At 31.7% G+C, this 24023-nt stretch overlaps 1 protein-coding gene across 3 annotated transcripts in view; it reads left to right on the plus strand.

Annotated features, from left to right (window-relative positions):
* LOC126740936 (apoptosis-resistant E3 ubiquitin protein ligase 1) overlaps positions 1 to 24023 on the plus strand; it is an 82884-nt gene that overhangs the window by 15777 nt on the left and 43084 nt on the right. Inside the window, exon 2 of one of the 3 annotated variants that reach the window (XM_050447138.1) lies at positions 7720 to 7889. The exons of the other annotated variants lie outside the window; for them this stretch is intronic. Within the exon in view, the coding sequence (XP_050303095.1) occupies positions 7811 to 7889 (79 nt within the window). The 5' untranslated portion in view covers positions 7720 to 7810. The remainder of the gene's footprint in view (positions 1 to 7719; positions 7890 to 24023) is intronic. 3 annotated transcript variants of the gene reach the window in all.

Raw genomic sequence — 24023 nt, forward strand, 5'->3', positions numbered from 1 at the left:
GACAGCAATATCAATGATTTGAATGGATATCTTGACGCAGAACACCCGAAATAGGGAACTTACTGAATTAAATAATATAAATTTAGAGATCATGCATATTCATACGAAATCAGGCTGTAAAATGCAAATAAGATGTTTATTTCATAAGTCCATTAATTTCTGAAATACTTCATAGCATACTAAAAACTGTAACAGCATTTCCAAGCCTATATAAAGAAATAATTTGAAGGTAAAATTTGAGTACCAAATAAGTGGAAAAAAAAATTTGATTCACATAATTCTGTCGGTGAATTTGTACAATTAAATATTCAATATTAAAGTTGATTCCTTCGGAAAATTTGCCCTAAATTCTGCATGATTGCCTTGGTATCATGAAGAAAATATTGAATTCAAGTACTCTTGCTTTTATCCTTCATATATGCTAATTCCAATTTGTTTAATTAATGATGCATGTTGCAAATTTTTTGAAAATTACTCATTTATATATTTTCAAACCGGTTGTGAGGGCATAAGTGACCAAAAACAGGGTTTATTATTGATGAAACCTTTTGAAATCGTTACATTTATCAACTTCGTATGACCTAAAAAAGGTATATCGAATTCATATCTCGCTTTCGAATCTCATGCGGCTTAATCGAGCACTTAATGGATCTTCCAATGCCAAGAATATAAATTCTCCATTTTAAGCCTCTTTGCTTTTTGAGATTTTAACATTAATCATTCTGCAGAATAAATGTTGACTGAATGAATTAGTGGTATATTACGTGCACTTGTGCGTGGCGTTGTTTAAGTAGAAATTGTCAAATTATAATTCTATATTTTATTAATAGATCTCATGTTCTCTCATGTTCCTTCCAGAGGTCATCGTTAATTATTTAGAACGGCTCTAAATTGTCTGATTCCATTCTCTCTTCCATTCAGATTTCTCAACATCCAAACTCATTTATCCCAGTTTTCACAATGTCGTCTTAAAAGCTGTCCAAATAAACCAAAACACTCGCTATCTTCTGACATACTAACAATTCACAAGCATATGCTATATCTCAAAAAAAGTATTAGATTTTTTTCCCTTCGGCATAATTCAATTATGAAGTTTACGTAGGAATTACTGTTTAAGTCATGCCCAGACTAATTAACTTACAGAGACTAATAAAAAAAGGGAAACTCTTTAAAATCCTAACTATCTTGTTGTCTCTATTTAGTCATAATGTGGAAGAGAACGCAATGCTTTTTGTTTATGAGAAAATCCTTAGAGCGATTTGGAAAATTCCCAAAAGCATGGAGCGCGATGAGCACAGCTTGAAATTTATTAAAGTTTCACGAGCGTACCATGCATTTTTTTCTTCGGATCGTTTTTTTCTTACGATTTACTATCGTGTTTTATACCGAAATTGAGGTAGTTTAGGGCGAGCGGGGCAATAAATTCTTTATTAGAAATATGAAAGAATACAAATTGGGGTATTATATTCAGGCTTAAATGTAATCATCATGTAATGATCGAAAAGAAAAAGAAGCCTCTTGTAAAAAAAGCAGTGGAGTACATCACATTTTATACATAAACATTTCTTTTTAAAATCTTAACCTCAAATGTATAATAAATGTAACACTGCTGCAAGAGTTCTGCAACCATTCAAGTTTTATGCAAACAAAATCACCACCAGGGTGTAGAAGAATACGAGATCACAGAGATTAATAGAAGCTGAAAAATACTTTAAAATTGGATGTCTTTTAATTTTAACAGTTGGACAACCACTATTTTAATTTACTTAACTGATTTTATATGATGCTGTCATTTTGAAATTTGTATGGGGTGTATTTTTGGAACAACTCTACTATTTTTGTCAACTTTGGTTAAATCTAATAAATCTAGTCATATTGCCTTGAAATTGTGTTAAGAGATCAAGGATCTTAAAAATCTTTAGATTTTGACACTGACACGTTATCGCTATATTTCCAGGCTCCAAAAAGACCGCCTTTTTGCAAATAAGCCATGAAGGAACGAAGCATTAATAACAATAATTAAATGATTTATGACAAATCTATTCAATTAACCACTTCGTCGTCTGCTTTTGCTTAACTTTTCATTTGACTAAAATATTTATTCAAATCCTCTGTGCCCTACTCAGTAACATTTCGAATAGCTTCTTGATTTAGCTGTTGCCATTCTTCGACTTCTTTGACAAGTACAAGCTTCTCGGAATATATAATGGGTCTACCAATAGAAGTGATAGAAGTTTAGTAGGCCATGTACGCAAAATGGTATGTGTCAAAACGCGGATCAAGCGTCAGTTGTGTTAAGTATACTTTAACATTTCATCATGAATCGTTTAAGTCAAGAGAAACGTATAGCTATCGTGAAAAGGTATTACGAAAATGCGCAATCGGTTAGAGCCTGTTATCGTGCACTTAGAGAAGATTTTGGCCATCGTGGACGGTCTTCTGAGCTTGCAATAAGGCGCATAATTAATAAGTTTGAACGGGAGTACACTCTTCTGGATAATAAGCCACCAACGCGACAAAAAAGTGCAAGGACCGCTGAAAATATCGCCGCTGCAAGAGAAAGTGTTGACGCGAATAACAATGTGTCTGTTTTGCGCCGTTCTCAGCAATTAGGCATTTGACCAATGTCTCTGTGGCGCATTTTGAAGAAAGACTTAGGCCTACATCCATATAAGATAGTTCTAACTCAAGAATTGAAGCCTGCTGACCATCGTTTGCGAAGCACGTTTACCGACTGGGCCCTGTTGCAGTTGGAACAAAATGCCGATTTTGGGAAACAAATCATCTTTTCAGATGAAGCTCATTTTTGTCTTAGTGGCATTGTCAATACGCAAAATTGCCGCTTCTGGTGCCAGAACAATCCCCAGAAATTAGTACAGGTGCCATTACACCCGTTAAAAGTGACTGTGTGGTGTGGTTTGTATGTCGGTGGAATTATCGGTCCATACTTTTTTGAGGATGTAGGGGGGCGTCCTGTGACAGTCAACGGAGAGCGCTACCACGACATGATAACAAACTTTCGTTGGCCTGCAATTGATGGTGGAGACTTCGAACAGAATTGGTTTCAACAGGAGCAACATCACACACCGCCCGAGCCACAATTAATTTATTAAGAGAGCGTTTTGAAGATCGAATAATTTCGCGACATGGCAATATCAACTGGCCACCAAGGTCCTGTGATCTTACTCTCCTGGACTTTTTTCTTTGGGGATATGTGAAGTCGAAGGTGTATTCTAACAATCCTCAAACCATCAATGAGTTGAAAGTTAACATAACTAGGGTTATTCGCGAAATTCAGCCCAACTTGTTAGAAAAAGTGATTGAAAATTGGGTTCATCGTCTAAACGTCTGCCGCCGTAGCTGAGGTGGACATCTTAATGATATTTTGTTTGAAACATAATGTTACATAGTAAACTACAATCAATCATAGAAACCAATTCGTTTTTATTTTTTAGCAATTTAAACTTATATCATTCTTATTGGTAGACCCTATAGTTTAATACTAAATGTGCTCGACACAAGCCCACTAAAAAAAAATGGTTAAACAATTTCGTTTACGTACCTCTACATCATCCCTTGTCGAAGAACTGACGGATTACAGCAGCCATTAAAGATATAATAATGAACTCCTGCTTTTCTTGAGCTATGCAATAGAAGAGAGCTCATCTGATCTTCAAGTCCATCAACACGATTTAACAAAAAATTATGCTCGTTATTCCACAGTTCTCTAGCCTAATTATGTAAATATAAGTTTGGTTCTACACTGTACAGGTCTCAAGGAAAGTACAACCAAAGTATTTTTTTTGTAATCCTAGGTTCTCCCAAGTCCTTTTTTGTCATTTAATGGTCCATAGTAGTAGCAGCTATCTTTCACAGATAAGATTGTCTTTTAATAATTACATCAATTTTATGTCTGATCCAGATCTATTTGTGGCAGCACGAATAGCATTTAACATTTCTGCAGTACATCGTCTTGAGAATCCTTCTGAATTAAAGCGTTTGCCTTAGTAAGTCCCTAAGGCAATTCCTTTGTGTCCGAACAAATCAAAACTTTTACCAAATAACAAGAAAAGCAAATACCGAGATAATTTTTGTTACAATTTCCAGTAAGTTGCCCTTCGTTTCCCCTACTTTTTGATCAGTATATATATACAGTTAAATACGTATCAGAAACTTTAAGACATGAATGACTGATTCAAAAAGTGTATATGTTACCGGTAAAGTTAGAATAACGGTTAAACTTAGGTTTACCCGGATAAACTGCACAATACCCAGAAAACATGGGTAAAGTCCAAAATAATATTGAAATTACACATATTTCGGATTTTACCCGGGTAAACCGCGTTCTATCCGCTTTTGCGTGGGTAAAGTTAGATGTAGGAATTATTATTGCATCATCTTTCACCACGTTCAGTTCGGTTCTAAAATGGTAACCGAAGAGAGTGGACGTGCGCGTTTAGCACAGCGTTTTTATGAAGTTTTTAACGAGTTGGTGTCTACGAAAAATACCAGTCTATGGATAGTGACCCAAAACCAGACAATTTGCAAGAAGATATTACTGAAGGTGGCAATATGGAAAATGGCAACAATAATTATCGAGAAAACGCTAGTAATACAGAAACTTCAGAAAATCAGGGCAAGTGTGTAGAGTGTGACAATTTAAATACATCAGGGAATATAAGGTGTGAACTTTGCTTGTACCAAAGGAATATACAGTCAAACAGACTAGACGCAAAAAGAAATTTAGAAAATCAAGCAAAGAAGATGAAAGCTTTATCTAATTCAAAGTTTCCCCCATGTTCTGTTGGAGATACAGTGAGAGTAAAGATTCCAGACGTTGATCGAGGAAGGGGTGATTTTAGAAACATTCTCATGACAGTTATCGAGAAAACTGACGACGATTTGTATAAGCTAGCGAACAAGAGAGGAACTATCGAAGAAATGTTTTCCAGGAACTAATTTTCTGTGTGCAGTGAGAAGCTTATTGAGATGGAAAGTGTATCACCGGAAAAGAAAAATTTAAGAGAACTTGCGAACGAACAGTCACTTTTAGGAGGTCAAGGTTATAAACGATGCAACTGTAAAACTAAAAGCATGACCAATAAATGTAAATGTAAAGCTATTGGAAATCTTTGTAATTCGAAATGTCACAGCAGCTTGTCTTGTTTGAACAAATAGATTATACAATCTTTTACTTTGTTAGAATACAGTTTTAGTGTAACCTTTGATTTGTAAAATCTGTTTTTTAAATTAAATAAATTTCTCCAAAGATTTATGGCGTTATTTTTTAACATTAACCACTCCAGGGCGGATAGAACGCGGTTTACCCGGGTAAGGCCCGAAACGTGTACAATTTTATTAATATTTTGGACTTTACCCATGTTTTCTGGGTATTGTGCAGTTTATCCGGGTAAACCTAAGTTTAACCGTTATTCTAACTTTACCCGTAACATATATATTATAGGTCCTATAATACTTCGCTTTGAAGATATAAAGTGTTATTGGAAGTATTATTTGTGGTAGAAAGAGATTAGTTTGGAGCTGATCGATCATAATAACCACCTTTCTCACCCAATTTAAGTTCGTTAGATTTTTTGCTTTAGCAATAACACAGCACAAAACTGAAAATAAATTAAATCAACGGATCCGGAATGTAAGTAATCAAACAAGATATATGCCGGGAATATTTTAACGCGTTCGGCGATCCATGTTTAGACGAGTTTATTAGCTTGCATTAAAGTTGCACGGGAATATTTTGCAGCAAATATTGTATAAGTTCCATGGTCCGTTTGGTGAACGTTGTTCACTATAAAAGTTAAATAGAGTTTGTTCCTACCTTTAAATTCGGCAAATTTGAATATAGGTATTGGATTTTTTAGATTTAATTTCTAATGCTATTTATTTTGTGCTTCTTAAGAGTCTATTCTACTCTCGCCTTAGAAACCATGATTACACAAAATTAATGCTAGATAAAAAAAATTACATTAATTTTAAAAAAATGATTTTTGGTGATGCTGTCTATAATTATTCATTGAAATGATCTTGTTTCAGAAATGAACAAAGATCCAAAAGACATTAAAGAGAAAATTGAATAAAAGTTCTGTTTTAGGGGCTTAATATGAGAAAATGTACAATTTTGTTCAATACTAATATATCATCTCTTTTCTCGAAGAGACTAAACTAATATTTTTGCATAACAAGCAAAAACCCAAAGTCCAAGTCTCACTTTAAATTGTGTATGACTACACGTGTTTCGCTCACTTTAGAGCATCATCAGGACTTAAAATATTTGCAAAGCTTTGTTACATATAAATAAAAATGAAATGAAAACGAAACTGCCTTAACAAATCATACATTTTAAATATTTAAAATAACAAGCAAAAACTTAGGTTAGAATATCCAAATTACCTATAAAAAAAAAACTAAAGATATTAAAATAAAAAAGTATTAGATGGTCTCGTTGGGGACTGAACTTACAACCTTAGGTAAAATCAATCTAGAACCCGACGTTTAGTCCACTAGTTCAGAGAGTAAAAGGTAAAAAATGCGACGGAGGAAGAAGAAAAAAAAATCATTATTACTATTCCGAAATATTAATGGATATCAATGTGGTTCGCAAGTAAATAAATCCTTCACGCAAGCGAGAACCAGGCTCTTATTAACTCTTGGTAGATCCCAACATTAAGAGAAAAATTTGAGAGGCAGATTGCAAATAATTTGCAAGAGATCACTTTTTTTGTACTTCAAATCAATAAAGGTCATATGATCTGTTATTCTTATTAAGATTTTCCTCCCTAACTGGCCGATGTAAACAGCATTACAGTCATCACCCTACAGAGAATATACCTCTGATTTTTTATGACACTAACTAAAAGTACTTTCAAATTATTAACCGTTTTTCAGATCAGTCAGATTAGAGGATTTGGAAAATTTGGCCAAGTGTAGGGATCTATTACCAAAAAATTACATTGATCTAAAACATTGCTTAATGTTTTGTTGATGACTCAAAATATCTATTAGTTTTATTCAAAAATTTAAAGTATAATTTGTATAGGATAATAAGAAACAGATTGGAACCATTATTGAAGGCAATATGCTTGATAATAGTAAGTTCCAAGAAAAAAGTTCTTCTATCCGTTATTAAATCCATTATATTGGTAAAAAAGGTTCTCCGACATTTTTGGTTTGACCTACAGTTTTGGTTTGTATAATGTTTTTTTCGAGTTCGTACGACAATGGTTTATTTAATTTATTTTCCTAAGGTTCTCTGGTCTAGTGGATTAAACGTCGGGTTGTAGGTTGATTTGAACTAATGTTGTCGATTCAATCCCCAACGAAGTAATTTAGTACTTTATTTTTATATCGTTAATTTGATAGGTAGTATTATATATTCTAACCTAAGTTTTTGCTTGTTATTTTAAATATTGAAAATGCGTGGTTTATTAAAGTTATTTAATTATGTGACATAGTTTCATATATATTTTTTTAGGCCTGATGATGCTCTAAAGGGAGCAAAACAGGTGTAGCCTTACATAAATTAAAGTGAGACTTTCTTAAAAATATAACTTGGTAAAAGGTTCCTATAGGAGAACCACTGAACTTTGATCTTAAAATCGTTCAAAGTTTGGCCACGTACTCAACTAGCATTCTGCACGAATCACTAAAAATTCTTGCAATTATAAACTCAATAATACAATTGGAATGATATTTTTTTTACAGCCTTATTAGAAATCTATTTCATTGAAATGCATATCACAACTGCTTACTTAGTATTGTAAAATATAAACTCGCCAATACGTATCGATTAACCATGTCAAGTTTGTTCGGAGAAGAGAGCGAAATATGCTCTATCGGAATGACTATGCAGCCCTCCGATAGTGTATCATCTGGTAAGTGAATTGGTTTTTGTAATATTTATTATTTGCTTATTTTTACAATATTGTTGAGTGCTTACATTCAAAAGTTTGGGAACGATCTTTTATTTCAGAAACTACTTTATTAATCGTTTTATTTATCATGTTCGATGAATGTTGCAGAATTTATTGGTTTTCAGATAAAGATAGTTTTTTTAGACGGGATACTAAATTATATTTTTTTTTCAAAATTTCATGAACAATAATCACATTTTTGTAGTCCGTAGGGAATAGTGTTGATAAGTAGTGCTAATTTTCTGTAAAGAATGCAGTTGCACCTCAGATGCTCCAATTTATTAGTTATTGCTTTTAATTTAATTTCCTAAAAAACAATTTGTATGTAGATTACATTTTATATATTATAATATAAATATAAACAAACGGGTTTCGTGCATAATTAAGTTATGCCTATTTAATTTACTGGGAGAAGAAAATGAAGTAAATCAAAACTAATAAAACAATACTGGATTAGGTAACTAAAATAAGTAATACGTTTTATTCACAAACCCTGTATAGTAAAATAGACTATAAAATATCATTATTTGTCCCACGGCCAGCAATGGTAAATGTCCTTCATTTGATTAGGATAAAAAATTGATTTTTAGTTGATAACATGGCAACATTTTTTATGTAAGTATGATATTGTATATCAGAAATAAATTCCAAATAAAGTTCAAAATAGCAAATTCTTGATTCATTTTGGGTGTTCGGAGCAGAGACCAAAATTCAAAATCTGTCCTTATTGACCAACTTAACTTATAGAAGAGAACATCAAAGTAAATATTTGGTTAATATTGTATTATTATTGAAATAACCATTTTAAAAATGTCTATTTTCAGATCGTGGTATTTATTATTTAGTCACCATTAAATTGTTGGTTAATAATTTATAAATCGTATTGAAAATAAATAGGCAATTTTTCATTTGAAAAATTGATATTGTATGCCTATTGAATGGAAGGGAAGCATTACACTTGTATTAAGAGTATCTGTAAATCCGATAATCTCATTATGTAATCCGGGGTTCCATTGGATTGGTTAGGTGACAACCACCGGTTTGTCAAATGCAGGAAAAGTTCTACACCACCTGGAAGAAAACCAGTTTACAAGTCTTTATGCAATTGCACACAATATGATGATCTTCCAGGATTATGGTAGTAACTCACGTTTTTAGGGACAACTCTTTTACCAACTCTGAAGATTATCGACATCGGTAAAGTCGTTGCTTATGACCATAATCTTGATTTCTAGAAAAATGTTATTTGGAATTGAGGCACTTTTTTACCTACTGTATGCTTGTTTGATTGCCAACATTTATCTCAATTTTCTGCAAAATTGAACATTCCTTGATGTTGCTTTAAACCTTAAGGTGAAGATGTGGTTTCAATATAATAGGGCATTTCCTGCTTAAAGTTTAGTTTACGCCTGTGCATAATATTGAAGATCGCAGTACGAGTTATGGCCGATTGGTATATATGTAGACACTTTTTCTGGAGTGTTTCATAAGTCTGTTAGTCAATACACCCACGAGCTGTTCAGATAAAGGAGATAAGTTTAAAATCACGAATTATTTTGTCAGTACTCTTAACAATCTCAATGGAATTGCTTCTTTGGTAGAAGAATGAAGCAGTAGAGGATTTTCGTTTGATTAAAAAAGTCATATTAGATAATGGACTTTTAACCCTCTTTTTGCCATGAAAACCTATCCGAGACCCAGGGATCATTGACGATCGCAATAATTTGATGATTTAGGTCTGTGATTGGCTCAAGTACATACGAAAAATAATATTTCAAGATGATGCAAAGCATATTAGAGAGGTGAGATGTAGTAGAATGCTAAATAATGGACTTTTGACCTCTTTTTGGGCATTAAAACCTATCTCAGATCCAGGGATCATTGAAGATCGTAATGAATTGATGGTTCACGTCTGTAATTCGTTACAGACATTTCAAGATGATTCAAGGCATATTAGAGAAGTGATCAATAATGAAGTTTACGAATGCTGATGAATTGTTCTTGAGGATAACGAGGGTTAAGGGGTAGACTGCTGACTTCTCCCTTCTCCCTAGATTTGATAAATTGAAAAATGGAAATAACTGCAACTTAAAAAAAAACAGTCGCGTCTCGGTAAAGTATATTTCTTAATAATATGTGCTTAGTTTAGTTTTTTTGATTCGGAGGATTTTAGTAGTAAAGTCATCGACAGGTTTGCAAAGATTCCGAAACAAATTTTTTTTTTTCGTATTTGTTTACTTATTTTTTTAGATTTTAAGGAATTTACAAAACAATATTTTAATATAAGCGTATTGTGACCGAGAAAAAGAGAAAAAGTCTAATTTGATCGAAAAGAGAGATCAAATTGGACTTCAAATGCCTAAAAAACATCAAAAATTACATTAAACGTCTGAAATAAAAAAAATACTTCAAATGCCTAGATATGAAAAATTATTTCCAATTCCCAGAATATATAAAAATTACGCCGAATGCCCGAAACAAAACAAATTTACTTATTATTATTAACCTATTGTTTTAATTACGTAGCTTTAAGTTTTAGTAAATCATCCATCAATCACATGTATTTTAATATACCATTTTTATTAGTTTTAACCATTTAACCTTGTCTGAGGCACTAGAACTAGAAATTGACAGAACCCCTAATTGTTGTCCCTGATGATGGACATGTTATATGTCCGAAACATGTTGGATTAATGGTTTTAAATAAATTTAGTGTAGGATGACCGAAATACTTTTAGTTACCCATTAAAACAAATTACGCTCAAAAACCTGGATCAAGAAGAGGTATTTTGGATGTTTGGAATTAAATGAAAAACTCCCTAAAATGCCTAAAAGATGGTCTTAAACGCGTTAAAGTTGAAAAAAATTCGCTTCAAAATACCTTGAAGTTAAAAACTTCAATTACATAGTGCCAGCTAAATCCTTGGTCGATAGTTGAATTTAAGAAAAGCAGTACTAAAGAATATCTTACGAGTTAAAATTAAAAAAAAAAAAAACACATGCTCAATAATCAAACTGCTTCTAATAATTTTTTTGACGTTCCTATCCTAATGAGTGGCGACCCTCTTAAGCATATCTAATGGTTCATATTTCTTTATTCTTGTAGATATTCTCCTTCAGGTTTCTACAATGCACTTCTATCCACAATTTTTTACGGGAAATACAATAGATACTTGAGGTTTTCAATGATACTTCACTTGTCTTGAATAGTTTTACAGTTTATATACCGTTCAAGAGAATCGATTTCTAATTTTTTACCTTTAAGCAATTTTGAGTTACACTACTTAAGAAAAAAAATTGCGACAAGGCCTTGACCTTCTCGGCTTTTACCGGGATAGGGTGAGGAGGAAATCTGTTTGTTAATTGAGTGTTTTATCTTTTGTATGCTTATTTTGATTAAGCACAGCTTTAATTTTTTTTTAAATTTCCATTTTTAAAGATATATATAAAAAAACATTAGGTTATCCTTGCTTGCTCAGTGATGCTTTTTTAACCCTGGTATGCTATTGTACGTAATATTTACGTCCGAACAGTACTGTTTAGCGTATCACTTCAATTTTATTACCTTCTACCTTAGCGCTCAGTAGTGCTTTGAGCGGTCTAACAGGAGTATGACACGCCTGAACTAGTTTGATCTGAGTATTTACAGTATTGGTGGAAGCCGAATTTCTAAAAGCCGACACGTATTTTTTACGTAGCAATAGTATTAACCGTATTTTATTTAGGACGTAATTTTGACGTGGTAATAGTGATAAGCAGTATTATTAGATTACCAAAAAATATCTCGGAAAAGTTTAACAGATAAACAACCTGGAAGAGCTGTTGTACCGGAGTAGTGACTCTGGCGATAGCGTAGCCGATCCTAATTTTGCTCCTGATAAGAACGACATTGAGAAAACGTTTGAGAATTACTTGAAAAACACCTTTTGTTAGCCAGGTACTTTTCAAATTTCTAAAAGACATCAAAACTCTAATATTGTTCAAGCTAGGTTGTCTACCCCGAGTACTTCGGTGAGTTTGTTTTTTGCTTTTTAATATATATACACATATATTGTAATGCCTATTTTAGGATAACCTAGAAACGCCTAATGAAGTTACTCTAGACTGCATAGTTGTTCCACAGGTTAAAAATTTACTAGGCAAAAATGGTTGTATGTGGAAAACTTAACCTAAAAAGAGAGGAAAAATACCATCCATAAATATTGTTCATGTGAGACCAGATCCAACACAAGAGGCTAAGGAATTGCTACAACCAGTTACACACTTTCAGTGATTTTTCCCTGATACACTTTTAAATAAAGTCTTATTTTACACAAATCAGGAAGTTATAAGACAAAATAAAAATTATAAAGTGGCATCAAAAACTGTATCTGAAACAAATCTGGCGGAACCTAAATCGCTTTTGGGTCCATACATACTTGCTGCTGCTTTAAAAGACAACCACTTATTAACAAAAATTTGCTTTGATAAAACTTTTTCAAGCAAGGGACGCTTTGAATTTCTGACTGCGTAAAAGAAGTTACAAACCGGGCACGTACAATTAGTAGGGTTTAGAGGAAAATGTCCTTTCAAATAAACTGTCAAAGTATGGTCTAAAAATTGTAATGCTTTGTGATGAGGCGACCAAATATTTAATCAACATCTCACCATATCTGGGTAAATCAACAAATACATATGGTAAACCATTAGTTGATTTTTTTTGTGGAGCAGCTTACGAAGCCTATTCATGGAACTACAGAAACGTACCATGGATAATTGGTTTACGTCTGTGCCATTAGTAGATCAGTTTGTAGCAAAACCATTTAGTCTTACGGTAGTGGGCACCATTCGGAAGAATAAAGCCCATCTGCCACTACAAATAATAAAGATAATAAAAAAGAACGACAAGTTGGAATTACAATTTTTGTATATAGTCACAAAAGTAGTTTCATATAAAGCAAAGCAAAATAAAACAGTAAATCTTATTTCCAGAATGCACACTACTATTGGAAAAATTAAACCTGATTTAAAAAAGCCATATATTATAGAAACTAACAACTCAACTAAAGGGTCAGTTGATACCTTTGATTAAATATGCCAAAATATATGCGCTAACCGTAAAACTAGACGATGACCTTTGAGTTTTTGTTTTTATAACATGATTAACATGGCATGTATTAACTCGTATGTAATATATTTTCAGAATATTATTTGGCAAGGGGGAAAAACCACTATGTAGACAAACTTATATATGACTGAACTTCATAAGTCACAACAAATATTTCGGTTGCAAAGTACACCCAACATTAATCGAAGCTTAAAGAGAACAGTTGAAAAAGTTTTGGAACAAGAAAAATATATAGAACCTATTGCAGAGGATAACCAAAGAGAAAAAATTGTTAAACTTGTCCTTTAGCTAAAAGACGTATGACAGTTACCTACTGTCCCAAATGCAAAAAACCGATTTGTGAAGAGCTTCAAATTAAAATATGTCAGTAATATTTTTAGTTTTTTCTACCTTGTTTATCCACGTTTATAAATTTTATGTTCAATATATATCTATGAAAACAGTATTTTTTCAAGTCTTTTATTTTCTTCTAATCCTTTTAAGACTTTAATGTTTCAAGTATTTTAATATATACGTAAATTTTACGTAGCAATAGTATTAGCAGCCCATGAATTAGCGATAGTACTCCAGGGTTAAGATTGTAATCAATTACTTTTGTATTTCATAAACACCATATTTTTCTGGCACTACTTTATTGCATTACTACATTATTTTCTTCACCGTTTTTCATTTTAATATACAGATACTAAATTATTTCAAGATGTTTTACTCTAAGTAGCCACGTGACGTTTAATATGACCGATTGAGTTAAATATTTATTTTGTATTTTGATTCATACTACGGCCTATATCTATAATGGTAAACTACACAATATTTCTAAAAAGTATTTTAATTGTACACTCAACTGCAGGATCACTTCCAACATACTGTAATTACAAAGGTGATATAAAATTTACATTAATTAAAAAAGCAATTTAAGAAATGAAAAATTTAAAAATTCCCTCCAAAAAACTGTGCTTTCATTTATAATTTTATTCACAGTTATGTAAATCTCAATAGTTCGTAAACGTCTCCCCTTCCTTTACCCTTTCTTTCGATATGCTTTACCAAGTTAAGAAATTATTAATCAGTTTAAAATAAGTTGTTTAATTTTTCCTGTTTTTATAACAGGCTTGTAATATAATTTATTGTCAGTATTTTACTTTTTCTGATTAGCCAAAGCTCTTATGCTGACTAGGACTTTGTTCAACTTTTTTTTAGTAGCAATATTTACATAATCGAATTTAATTATCTTAGTGCAAACATTAATTTAATGTATCTGAAGAAAGAGTTAACCTCGCTAGTTTAAGGACGGCTATTCTTAGTCTCTTTTTAGCATTAATTTCGTTAATGTATATTTGACCTTATTATGGTCCGTAATATCCATAATAGCGGTTCTAGAATCCACAATAGGTAATTTTAGCTGTTTTCTATATCGATTTCCCATTATTTCTGAATAATGAATGGTAAATGTGCCACAGTTAATCGATCTTGTTTCAATTTTGAAACCAACATTGTGTTTTGTTATTTAATATGCAAATTACAGTATATCTATAGCCGACTATTTAAATGTCCCACAGTGTCATACAAAATTGTGTTATTGTTTTAGATTAAAATATATTTATTACAATAAATGGTCATGGCTGGATATATTTTCATTGTTGCATATTTGAAGTTTTGCACGATATGCACCAGATGGTTTTATTTTTTTAATAACAATTGATTACATTTATTTGATATATTGATTGACGTGACCTAAGAAATCTTATTTTTTACATCTGTAAGAGTAACAGTAAAGTCTATATATTTCAACTGAAATGATATAAAAGCATAGGTTTATCGAGAGACTCGGTAAGGCGAGAAGTAAAAGAAGTAAAGATGTAAATTTATGTAACCAGCTCTACTACCTCCGGTTTTGGAGCAATACAACCTTAACCAGTAAACCAAACCAAAAACATGTATCGACACATACCACCTTTACGTATTCTGCCTCCCACCTTACGGAGTGTCCCGATAAACAGATCCTTTTTACGATTTAACTCTCCGTGCTAGCTTTCTTGCTTTGAAATTATATATTTAAGATATATAATATATTTAAGATATATAATTATATATATACTTATCTTTTGATCGACAAGACTGTAACCAACGTTTTTAAGTTTTGTTACAACGGAGTTTTTATAGCATCAGGAGTTTAACACAACTTAATAAGACTAATTTTAATAAATTTTATGTCACATTAAACGGTACCTTAATATTGTTGTATTCTATTTCATTCCATGATCCTAGCATTTTGATAGACATAGTGGACCGTTAATTAAGCTTGCTCGTCCGACTAGGCAAATTACAGTTTTCGATAATAAGGTAGTGTTATTTCCTTATAAACCAGTTTTAGATTAAATTTATTAGTCATCTATTGTTTTACTCAGTTGGAAATAAGTTCCTCTGGTGATTTTTCAGGATGTATTATACATTTATCAATTTTAATAAAAAGTTTTCCCATTTAAATGTGGCTCGATTTCCCACTCCAATTTCTTCTTACTAGGTGTAGACAGGTAGTAGAGGTAGCTGTAGGAAATTATGTCATGAAGGTGAGAGGATAAAGGGTCTGTTCAAAAAACTAATTAACTCGTCCACTTACTTCTACTTATTTGATACCGTTCAATACCGTGGTCATTTATTCACTGTTGAACAGTTTTTTGGATGTTGCTGTTTCAAAAAGACGTTGTTCGAGGAGTTGGAAGCACTATTGTCGATTAGAACGGGATTCAGGACAAATGTTTGATAAAAGATGAAATTGTGTAGTACTTTCTCATTTATATAAAATTTGGAATTTTTGCTATGTATCAATCGGAGGTTGATTTTTTTGTAACAAAACTAGCAACTTAAATTATTTTTTGTTATTTAAAAATAGTATAAATAAATTTAGCTCATTGCAGTATTAAGTATTAACAGTAGATCAAAGGTTAAATGTAGCAGGTTAAAAGTGAATATTCTTCATTGTTGGTAATTTTTTTAATTTAAATTGCACCAAAACTTTTGAATTAAAAATTTTCTGCTTAAACTTACATTGGATTATATTTTGTCATACACCTGCAAAAAAAACAAAGTTGAATTAATTTTTTTGATGTAAGTTATACCAAACTGATAATTTAGAAATTAGCTATTTAAATTGATATTTGACTTGGAAACTGTGGCGTGTGTACGTTTAAAATGATTTATTTTAGTTTGCTAATTCATTTTTTGATTCATACTAATTAGCAGTTAATTAACTTTTGATGATTTAAGGAAATTTTTTAGATACTTCCATATTTTGACTTATAATTCATAAGAGGTATATTTTTCCTTGCTTATGAAGCTTTCATTTTAGAATTTGGATTATAATTATTATATATTTTTTATCAGTTTTTAATTGTAGTTTAAATATCTTGTGAATCATTATCTAGATTTCAGTTGAATTTTAATTAGTTGAAATATTTGTATCTTTAACCTTTCATTTATATAACGTCTTACTTATTTTATTGGGTGTTACGTCACTTATAGCAAAAATCAATACTCACATGCTCAAAAATTGAAAAGAAGAAGAAAATAGGCTTATTCATTATTATTATTTTTATTGAATAAGTCTATTTTCTTCTTCTTTTTAATTTTGGAGCGTGTGATAGAGTATTTGTTAAATTGATTTTTGCTATAAGTGACGTAATACCCAATAAAATAAGTAACTCATTATGGATTCGTCGCAAGAATGCAGATTTTACTTTTACCTTTTTCTTGTTGCAATTATGTGAATAACGAACAAGTTTCTTAAATAAACGTAACAAAGTGATTTTCATTTTCGATTCTTATTATTTTTCTTATTTGTCCATAAATTTTCGAATTTCACGAGTCTCTGGCTCTGGTGACCAATTTTATTGCCTTGATTTTGCTGAATACAATCAAATTATTTTGCTAAGGAAAAGTGCTTTATAAACATAAACCGCTCTATTTGAACATCAGTTAGTCGAGTCGAAGGCACAGAGGTAATCAATTTTAAGGGTCTTTGGGGTTAAAACTTTGAGTCGTATATAATTTTTGATAAATTACACTTCTTAATATTCATGATGATCAAAAAACTAACATTGAAGCAATTGAATCTGAGTTTCGCAATAATCAAAATTCCTCTTTATTCCAAGTATATATCTATTTAATGTTTCTTGGGGTTCTAGTGATATTTGCGAACACCAATTATGCTTATTCTGAAAACGTAACTAAACTCCCTCATATATATATTAAATTAAAGAAATATATATTTCTTAGTATAAATGGAAAAATACAAAATTTAAAAAAAAAAACCTGATTTTGCTGAAATTGCAATAAAAAATTTGATACGAGGCTCGAAAAGTGATTTATTTATGGTCCGTGGCAATGCTAGGGACAGCCAAAAAGCTCGGAATGATTTCCAGCAATTTTCATAATTTATTTGATGCGGTGCTAAATCGACTGAAAGTTTTACTAGTTTTCCTCTCTGCGCTTAACCGGACAATCAAGTTCGGATTTTTTTTAAATTTATTTTTTGCCTGTGCATGACTGCAGTAATTTTCCAGATTTTTTCAGGCAATATTAAAACCAAAATAGAGGGGCTTTAGTATTCCTCGTTGTATATCATGGGCTTTAACTAAGTAATATTGCCTATTTTTCAAGCAAACCTGGAGAACTAATGCACTCAAGTACATGCAAAAAAAATCTGAACTTGATTGTTCCGTTATTTTCTCGAAAATATAATTTTTAAAGATGGCGTCATAAATTGGTTAGGTTTTAGTCTAAAAATGTTTTAAATGCTACTAAATTTCAACGAAGTACGTTTTTAAATTAATCTTGATCTGCTGCTGTTATTAAGACCTAATTGCAGACTAATCTTAAAGAGGGTCAATGTAAAAATGTAATGTGAAGAAAATCATTATTACACCAGACAATTAAGCACATAGGAATTCCACATATGAATGACATTCTTTATATTTTATTGCAATGAACTTATATAATAATTGTACGATGTTTGCTATGTATATTTTGACCCTATTAATGAAAAGGCAGTAATTGAATGTTAAAAATGGCTTCATTTTTTTTAAAGTATTCTCCATAATATATTTTTGCCTGCTCTCAAACCACAGTTTTTAGTTTTCTAGTCCGATTGGGGTACCTCCAAAAACCATATTTTGTTTTTGAATGCGTCCATGCCTACTTTAAGCGTTAACCACGTATTTTCTTTTTGATCAGTGGTAACGAAAAGTTATTTGAAACAAATTAGGGCTGTATGGCGGATGACCTATCAATTCAAAATAGGTAGTGTTTTAGCGGATATCTTGCAATGTCATGATAGAAAATGTTAAGATAGAGAAAAATCCTTTGTTGCTGCTCTTTTTTTCATATTTCGCTAACCACTTCTGGCAGATAAATGCTCGTGTACCATTCATAATTTAACGTTCTACGTTGATCTAATGATCTTATGGTTGCTACATGTCCAGTTAAGATCCTTACAGTGGTTATGTGTATACAGTATTGGTGTTTTGTTTCGAGCTTATAAACCAAGATCTAAGGTCACCTGTTTAGAGGTTATACATAGCTTTAAATCCTCCATATTTTCTTAAATTATGCAGGATCCAGCAGGAACTGCTAAATGTTTATGCAATATTTTATTGATGCTCGTCATACTAATCCGAGTATACAGTCAATATTAAGATAAGTTACATGACGATCTTTATTTAGTAGTTCTTGCTTAACATCAATGTTTTCTGAAACAATAACTGGTTTTGCAAAATTTTCTTGTCTTTCGTCGCTGAGTCAATGGTAGCCACGAACTCGTTATACTATCGTTTCACAGTGGCAGAAAACGGAGCTTTATCGCCAAATGTTGAAGTAAGTTGATCGATGCACTGTCTTGATAATACACGTCGAAAGTTGCACAAAATCACCGCACGAAAGTGTTCATCAGTTAACGTTCTGAAGAAGGCAGCTTAATAAGAAGCAAACTTTCAGATGAAAAAGCATAAGCTGCTTAAGCGCAATAGTGTTGCCAAGGGTCAAAATATTAATAGCAGCGTCGTATAATTCTTACAAGCTATTTGTTTTTAACACACATCTTTATCCACCCCCAATACTTCTAGTGAAATAAAATTCTTTAGAAAAATTAGAAAACTTATTTACACAGAGAACAAATCTTTGAATAAAGTTTAATATTCAAGAGAACATCAGTCTGCAAGGTACGGCGCATCACTTGGGATTAGATAAGAATTTGACTTAAACCAATTAAATTTAATAAACTACGTTTATGTTTAAGCTATGAATGATAACAAAATATTTTAATGAATTGCCCAAAGAAATCATATTTTTAATGATAAAAGCATGGAGCAACGCAACAACTTTTATTTTTAGAGTAAATGCAGCTGGAACGATCAAATTCGATCAAAGTCTTTAGCTCTGATGCTGAATTGACTGAATTTCGAAACGTTGGTATAGGAATTACATGTTTTCTTTAGTGGTTGACCAATATACCCACACCAACTAACTTTGTTATTAATTTTAGTCTAATAACTTATACGTCTATAAAAAATACTACGTTCGGTTCCATAAATAAAAGGGAGAAAAATGGACTTTTGACAATGAACAAATCGAGACTTTGATGCAGAAATAAATGTTTTCCTTGAGTTCTTGACCAACTTACCCACAACCACTAAGTCGCTTAATGATATAAGCCTGTAAAATATTCTTGAAATACTCCTGATTTGATTATAATACCTCATAGTGCTAAAAGATTAAATATTATGTCTTTCTTAGTTTCTATCATGCAAATATTTTATCCTATTTACTAATAAAATACACTCATAATTATTGCTAGTGGGAATGTCATTAACCAAAAGGAGTAATGAGTGGTGTAAAATAGCGGTCTTGGGGTACACCATTTGAGGTTAGCTAACAATTTGACTTAAACCTATTAAACTCAACACACAGATTTATGTTTTAGTTATGGATTAAATCATTTCAAAATACTATAATGCGGCTCCCAAGGAAATAATCTTGTTAATGATAAAACCATGGACCAACCCAACAACTTTTATTTCGATCGAATTGAAGAAAGATATTTTGTTAATAATATTAGTCTGGTGACTTAAATATCTATAAAAAACAGTACTTTGAGTTTCTATTATATACAGAAGTAAACACAGGGGAAGAAACTGAATTTTTAACAACGAACTAATTGAACATTGAGCCCTACAGGTGAATTAAATGATATTAGAAACCCTGATGCAGAAATAAAGTATTTTTTTGAGTTGTGGACTAAGTTACCCATAAACACTAACTCGCTTAATTGATCTCTTGATTTTATTATAATGCATCATACTGTAATGAGGTAAAACATCACCGTCTTCCTTAGTTTCAATCATGCGAACTAATTTTACCCAATTTGCTAATAAAACATGGTAGTATTATTAGTGGAAATGCCATTAACCAAAATGATTAATCACTGTGGGGCAAAAGAGCTGGCTTGGGGTGCACTTTTTGAGCTGGGATAAGAATTTAACTTAATCCCAGAAAATTCCTACGAACTAAAGAATTTAATAATATTATAAGGAACTTCCTTAGAATGATCAGACCGTGAGCCAACCTGTCAAATACTTTCGTGAAATCAGTATACATAACATCTAACTGTTTTCTTTCTCCAACAGCTGTGTACATTGTTGGTAAATAACATACGTTGACCTTTCCGAAAAGAAAACGTGTTGTTTAAGATAAAATGTGATTGCTCAGCTGGTGAATCAGTTGTTGTAAATGTACATACCTTTAAAAGTTTTCAAAAATTAAGTTGGGCTATATCTAGGTTTCTATGTTGTTCGTTGAACTTTTTGCAGAGCTCTGGAAAAGTTGATATTTGCTTACCTAATTTGCATTGAGAAGTCTCACAGAGAACAAAATATGGTATCTTACTATGTTCACCTGTATGTATTTTTGTCAATCTTTTTAGGACAGTATTCATTTTAAACATTGTAAAAGGAAGACTATTATAGATTATAGAGAGATATTGTCAGATAATAACTCACATTAGAATTACTAATCAGATGCTTTCTCACTTCTATAGCCCATATAGAATCAGACAATTTTTAGTTATGCATCAATTTTATTTTTTTTTGAAATGTAACGAAAACAATTGCAGTAAATTAAAACCCGTGTAATAAACTTAAAACCGGCGTGAATATATCGCGAATAAAAAGGTAATCTAGACATGCAATTGCAAGCCAGTGACTAATTTCGTCAGAGTAAATATGAAAGAGCTGAATGAAAAATTGGATATGTTTATATGGGACGCGTTATGTTTGCCGAAACATGGAAGCGTTAACACTTCAGCCAATTAGCTTTGGAAAATTACACATTTGTCTCATGTGTCGTGTCATGTCGAGCGAAATGGGTTACTGAAAAGGGACTTGTTCCACTAATTAGGAAATATGTTTTTATACATTAATTAATTACTTTAGTCACGGTGGTTGTCAAGTTCAAAGCTCATCTTAACCTCCTTAAACCTACAATATCATATTTAATTTAAAACCAGCAAAAATAAATATTTAATTTGTTCATAGGTCATGTAAGTCAAATATTAGACCTTGCCATTGAAACAGGAAATAAACCAAAACAAATATTGCACCGTTCTAGTTGTTTTAGCTCTGTACTCACATAATAACACTTAAAAACTTGCTCGAGCCACAAAAAGTTTTGCTGTCCAGCAACTACGTTAATTAAAACTCTGGTCTTGCCGGCCAAGTCCGTGTCGCCGCATTTGGCCGGTTAGCTGGGAAAACTTCCAAAAGACCAGTTTGTAAAGTTGGCACTCGTATTCGAGGAATCCAGTGGTAACACATCGCTTAAAACTTTCTTCGAGTTTTTTTTTAAACGAAGGCTTATGTTTTTCTAATGAAATTAAATAAAAAATATTTATTGTTAAAGATAAACTTACTTATACTTTTTGTAAAGACGAAGTAAAATCGTCATCATATTAAGCATGATTTCTTTTCTAAGCTTCTTGAATGAAGACAAGGAAGTATGAAGCTGAGATGTAAAATTTATCATTTAGATCTTTGATATGTTGAAGGACAGTATGTTGCTGTCACACCAGATTTTAATCGGATCCAAATCAGTTTGCGCTCCAATATTTCTCATGCTATCAGCATACTAAAGAATGTGCCAACTTCAAAAAACCCAATAGTTCCACGAAAATCCAGATTATTAATATAAATCAGGAGCAGGGCGGGACAAGGATGGAGCCCTGAAGCACAGTTGTTATTTATTTTATTTAAATATAATACCACTTGTTGAATTAACTTACACCCCTTGCAGGCTTACGAAGCAGGACAAGATGATTTAAGACGCCTAGCATAAATCGCTGGCGAAAGCTGTTTTATTTGTACTGTATCTCTTGTATGTCTTCGAGAAGAGAATATAGCAGCCGATGTTGATACACTGGAGGCCAATCTGATGAATGAAATAGAATTTAAAGAAATCTTTTTTTAATAAGTAGAGCTTACCAAGTGAAGGTAGAAGAGAAACTAATCAGGAATTATACGGAGAATCGGAGACTCCCTCTTTACACAGGATTATAACCATCGCACGTTTAAGGATACTAGGAAAATTGTCTTTGATAAAGCAGTCATTTATTGCATCCATCACTGCATTAAAACTTGTATAGTTAAGATGCAGTAATAATTTTCTGAAGATGTTGCTTGATGAATTATTGTTGATGAACATTAACAGAAGAATCTTTGTTTTTGATAATTTTTTGAGGTTCTATGATTTTAGATACTTTATTAGTGTCAAAAATAATGCAGTGGGACTACTATTCAGTAAAATGTAAGAAAACACTGAATTGTATGTACCTTCGATGTTTAAAGAGGAAAGCCAGGCCAAGTAACTCATGAAAATTTTATTATCCTTGTAAAGGATAATGTGCAAATAAGCGAACCTACAAAATGCAATCAGTCTAAGAGGCTAAGAGTTAATGAAAGACGATAGGACCGCCTATTTTAGTTTTGTAAATTAGTGATGCACGGTGCTTGAATAATAATTTGATTGATGAATTTACCTGATAGAAGGAATATAGTTTCCACAAGAAATTAAATGGAGCGCAAATGGGTTTCCAGGAGCGGAACATTTTGGCAATGTTATTATTCTGTTGCTATGTATAAAAAAATGCTCAAAATCCAAGGATTTTTGAAATTTTAACTATTAATTTTTTGATAGCTATTTCTTTCTTACCCTAAACCATGTTGAGCAGTGGAACATGGTTTTAGCAATATTTATTGATCTAAATACATTTCTTTAATTCATTTATTAAATCCATCTGTAAATATTTTACTCACAAAAACTGTTTTTTTAAAGATACCTAAAATACACAATATCTATAATGTACAATATTAGTAGTTCTTTGTCAAGTCTAGTGCAAAGGTATCTTTTAAATTGTTTAAATATGCCTAGACGTCATTTAGCAAGATTAATTATACGATATCCGTGAATTGCTCTTTTTAAATTTCAGTTTTTTTACCCTCATTATTTTATAAATTTGATTTTTAATAGGTATTAAGACATTTTTTTTAAATTAACAAAAAGTTTTATGCTCAGAAGTCTGGCTTGGCTATGGGTTGGAGTTGGTCTCCATTTCTTGCAGAAGTTCTTATGCTCTTTCTTGAGAAGAAGACCTAAGAACGTCTTTCTTTCCTACTATTGCTACATATATGTGGATGATATTTTTATAATCTTCTACCGGATATAAAGCTGACTTGCAGCCTTTTTCTCTATTAAGTTTACTTACGAAAATAAGGATTCATTTGCCTTTCCTGATTTGTTCATTAAAAAAAGTACTAATTCACTTGAATTCGAGATTTATACAAAACCTACAGAAACTGATGATGTAGTTCACTTTCTTTCCAACAATTTTATTAACCAAAAATTTACTGCGTTTATTTCATTTATAGATAATAAGATGTTACGGG

This window comes from Anthonomus grandis, chromosome 10 (genome assembly GCF_022605725.1).
Source record: "Anthonomus grandis grandis chromosome 10, icAntGran1.3, whole genome shotgun sequence".
In the NCBI taxonomy this organism is placed as follows: domain Eukaryota; kingdom Metazoa; phylum Arthropoda; class Insecta; order Coleoptera; family Curculionidae; genus Anthonomus; species Anthonomus grandis.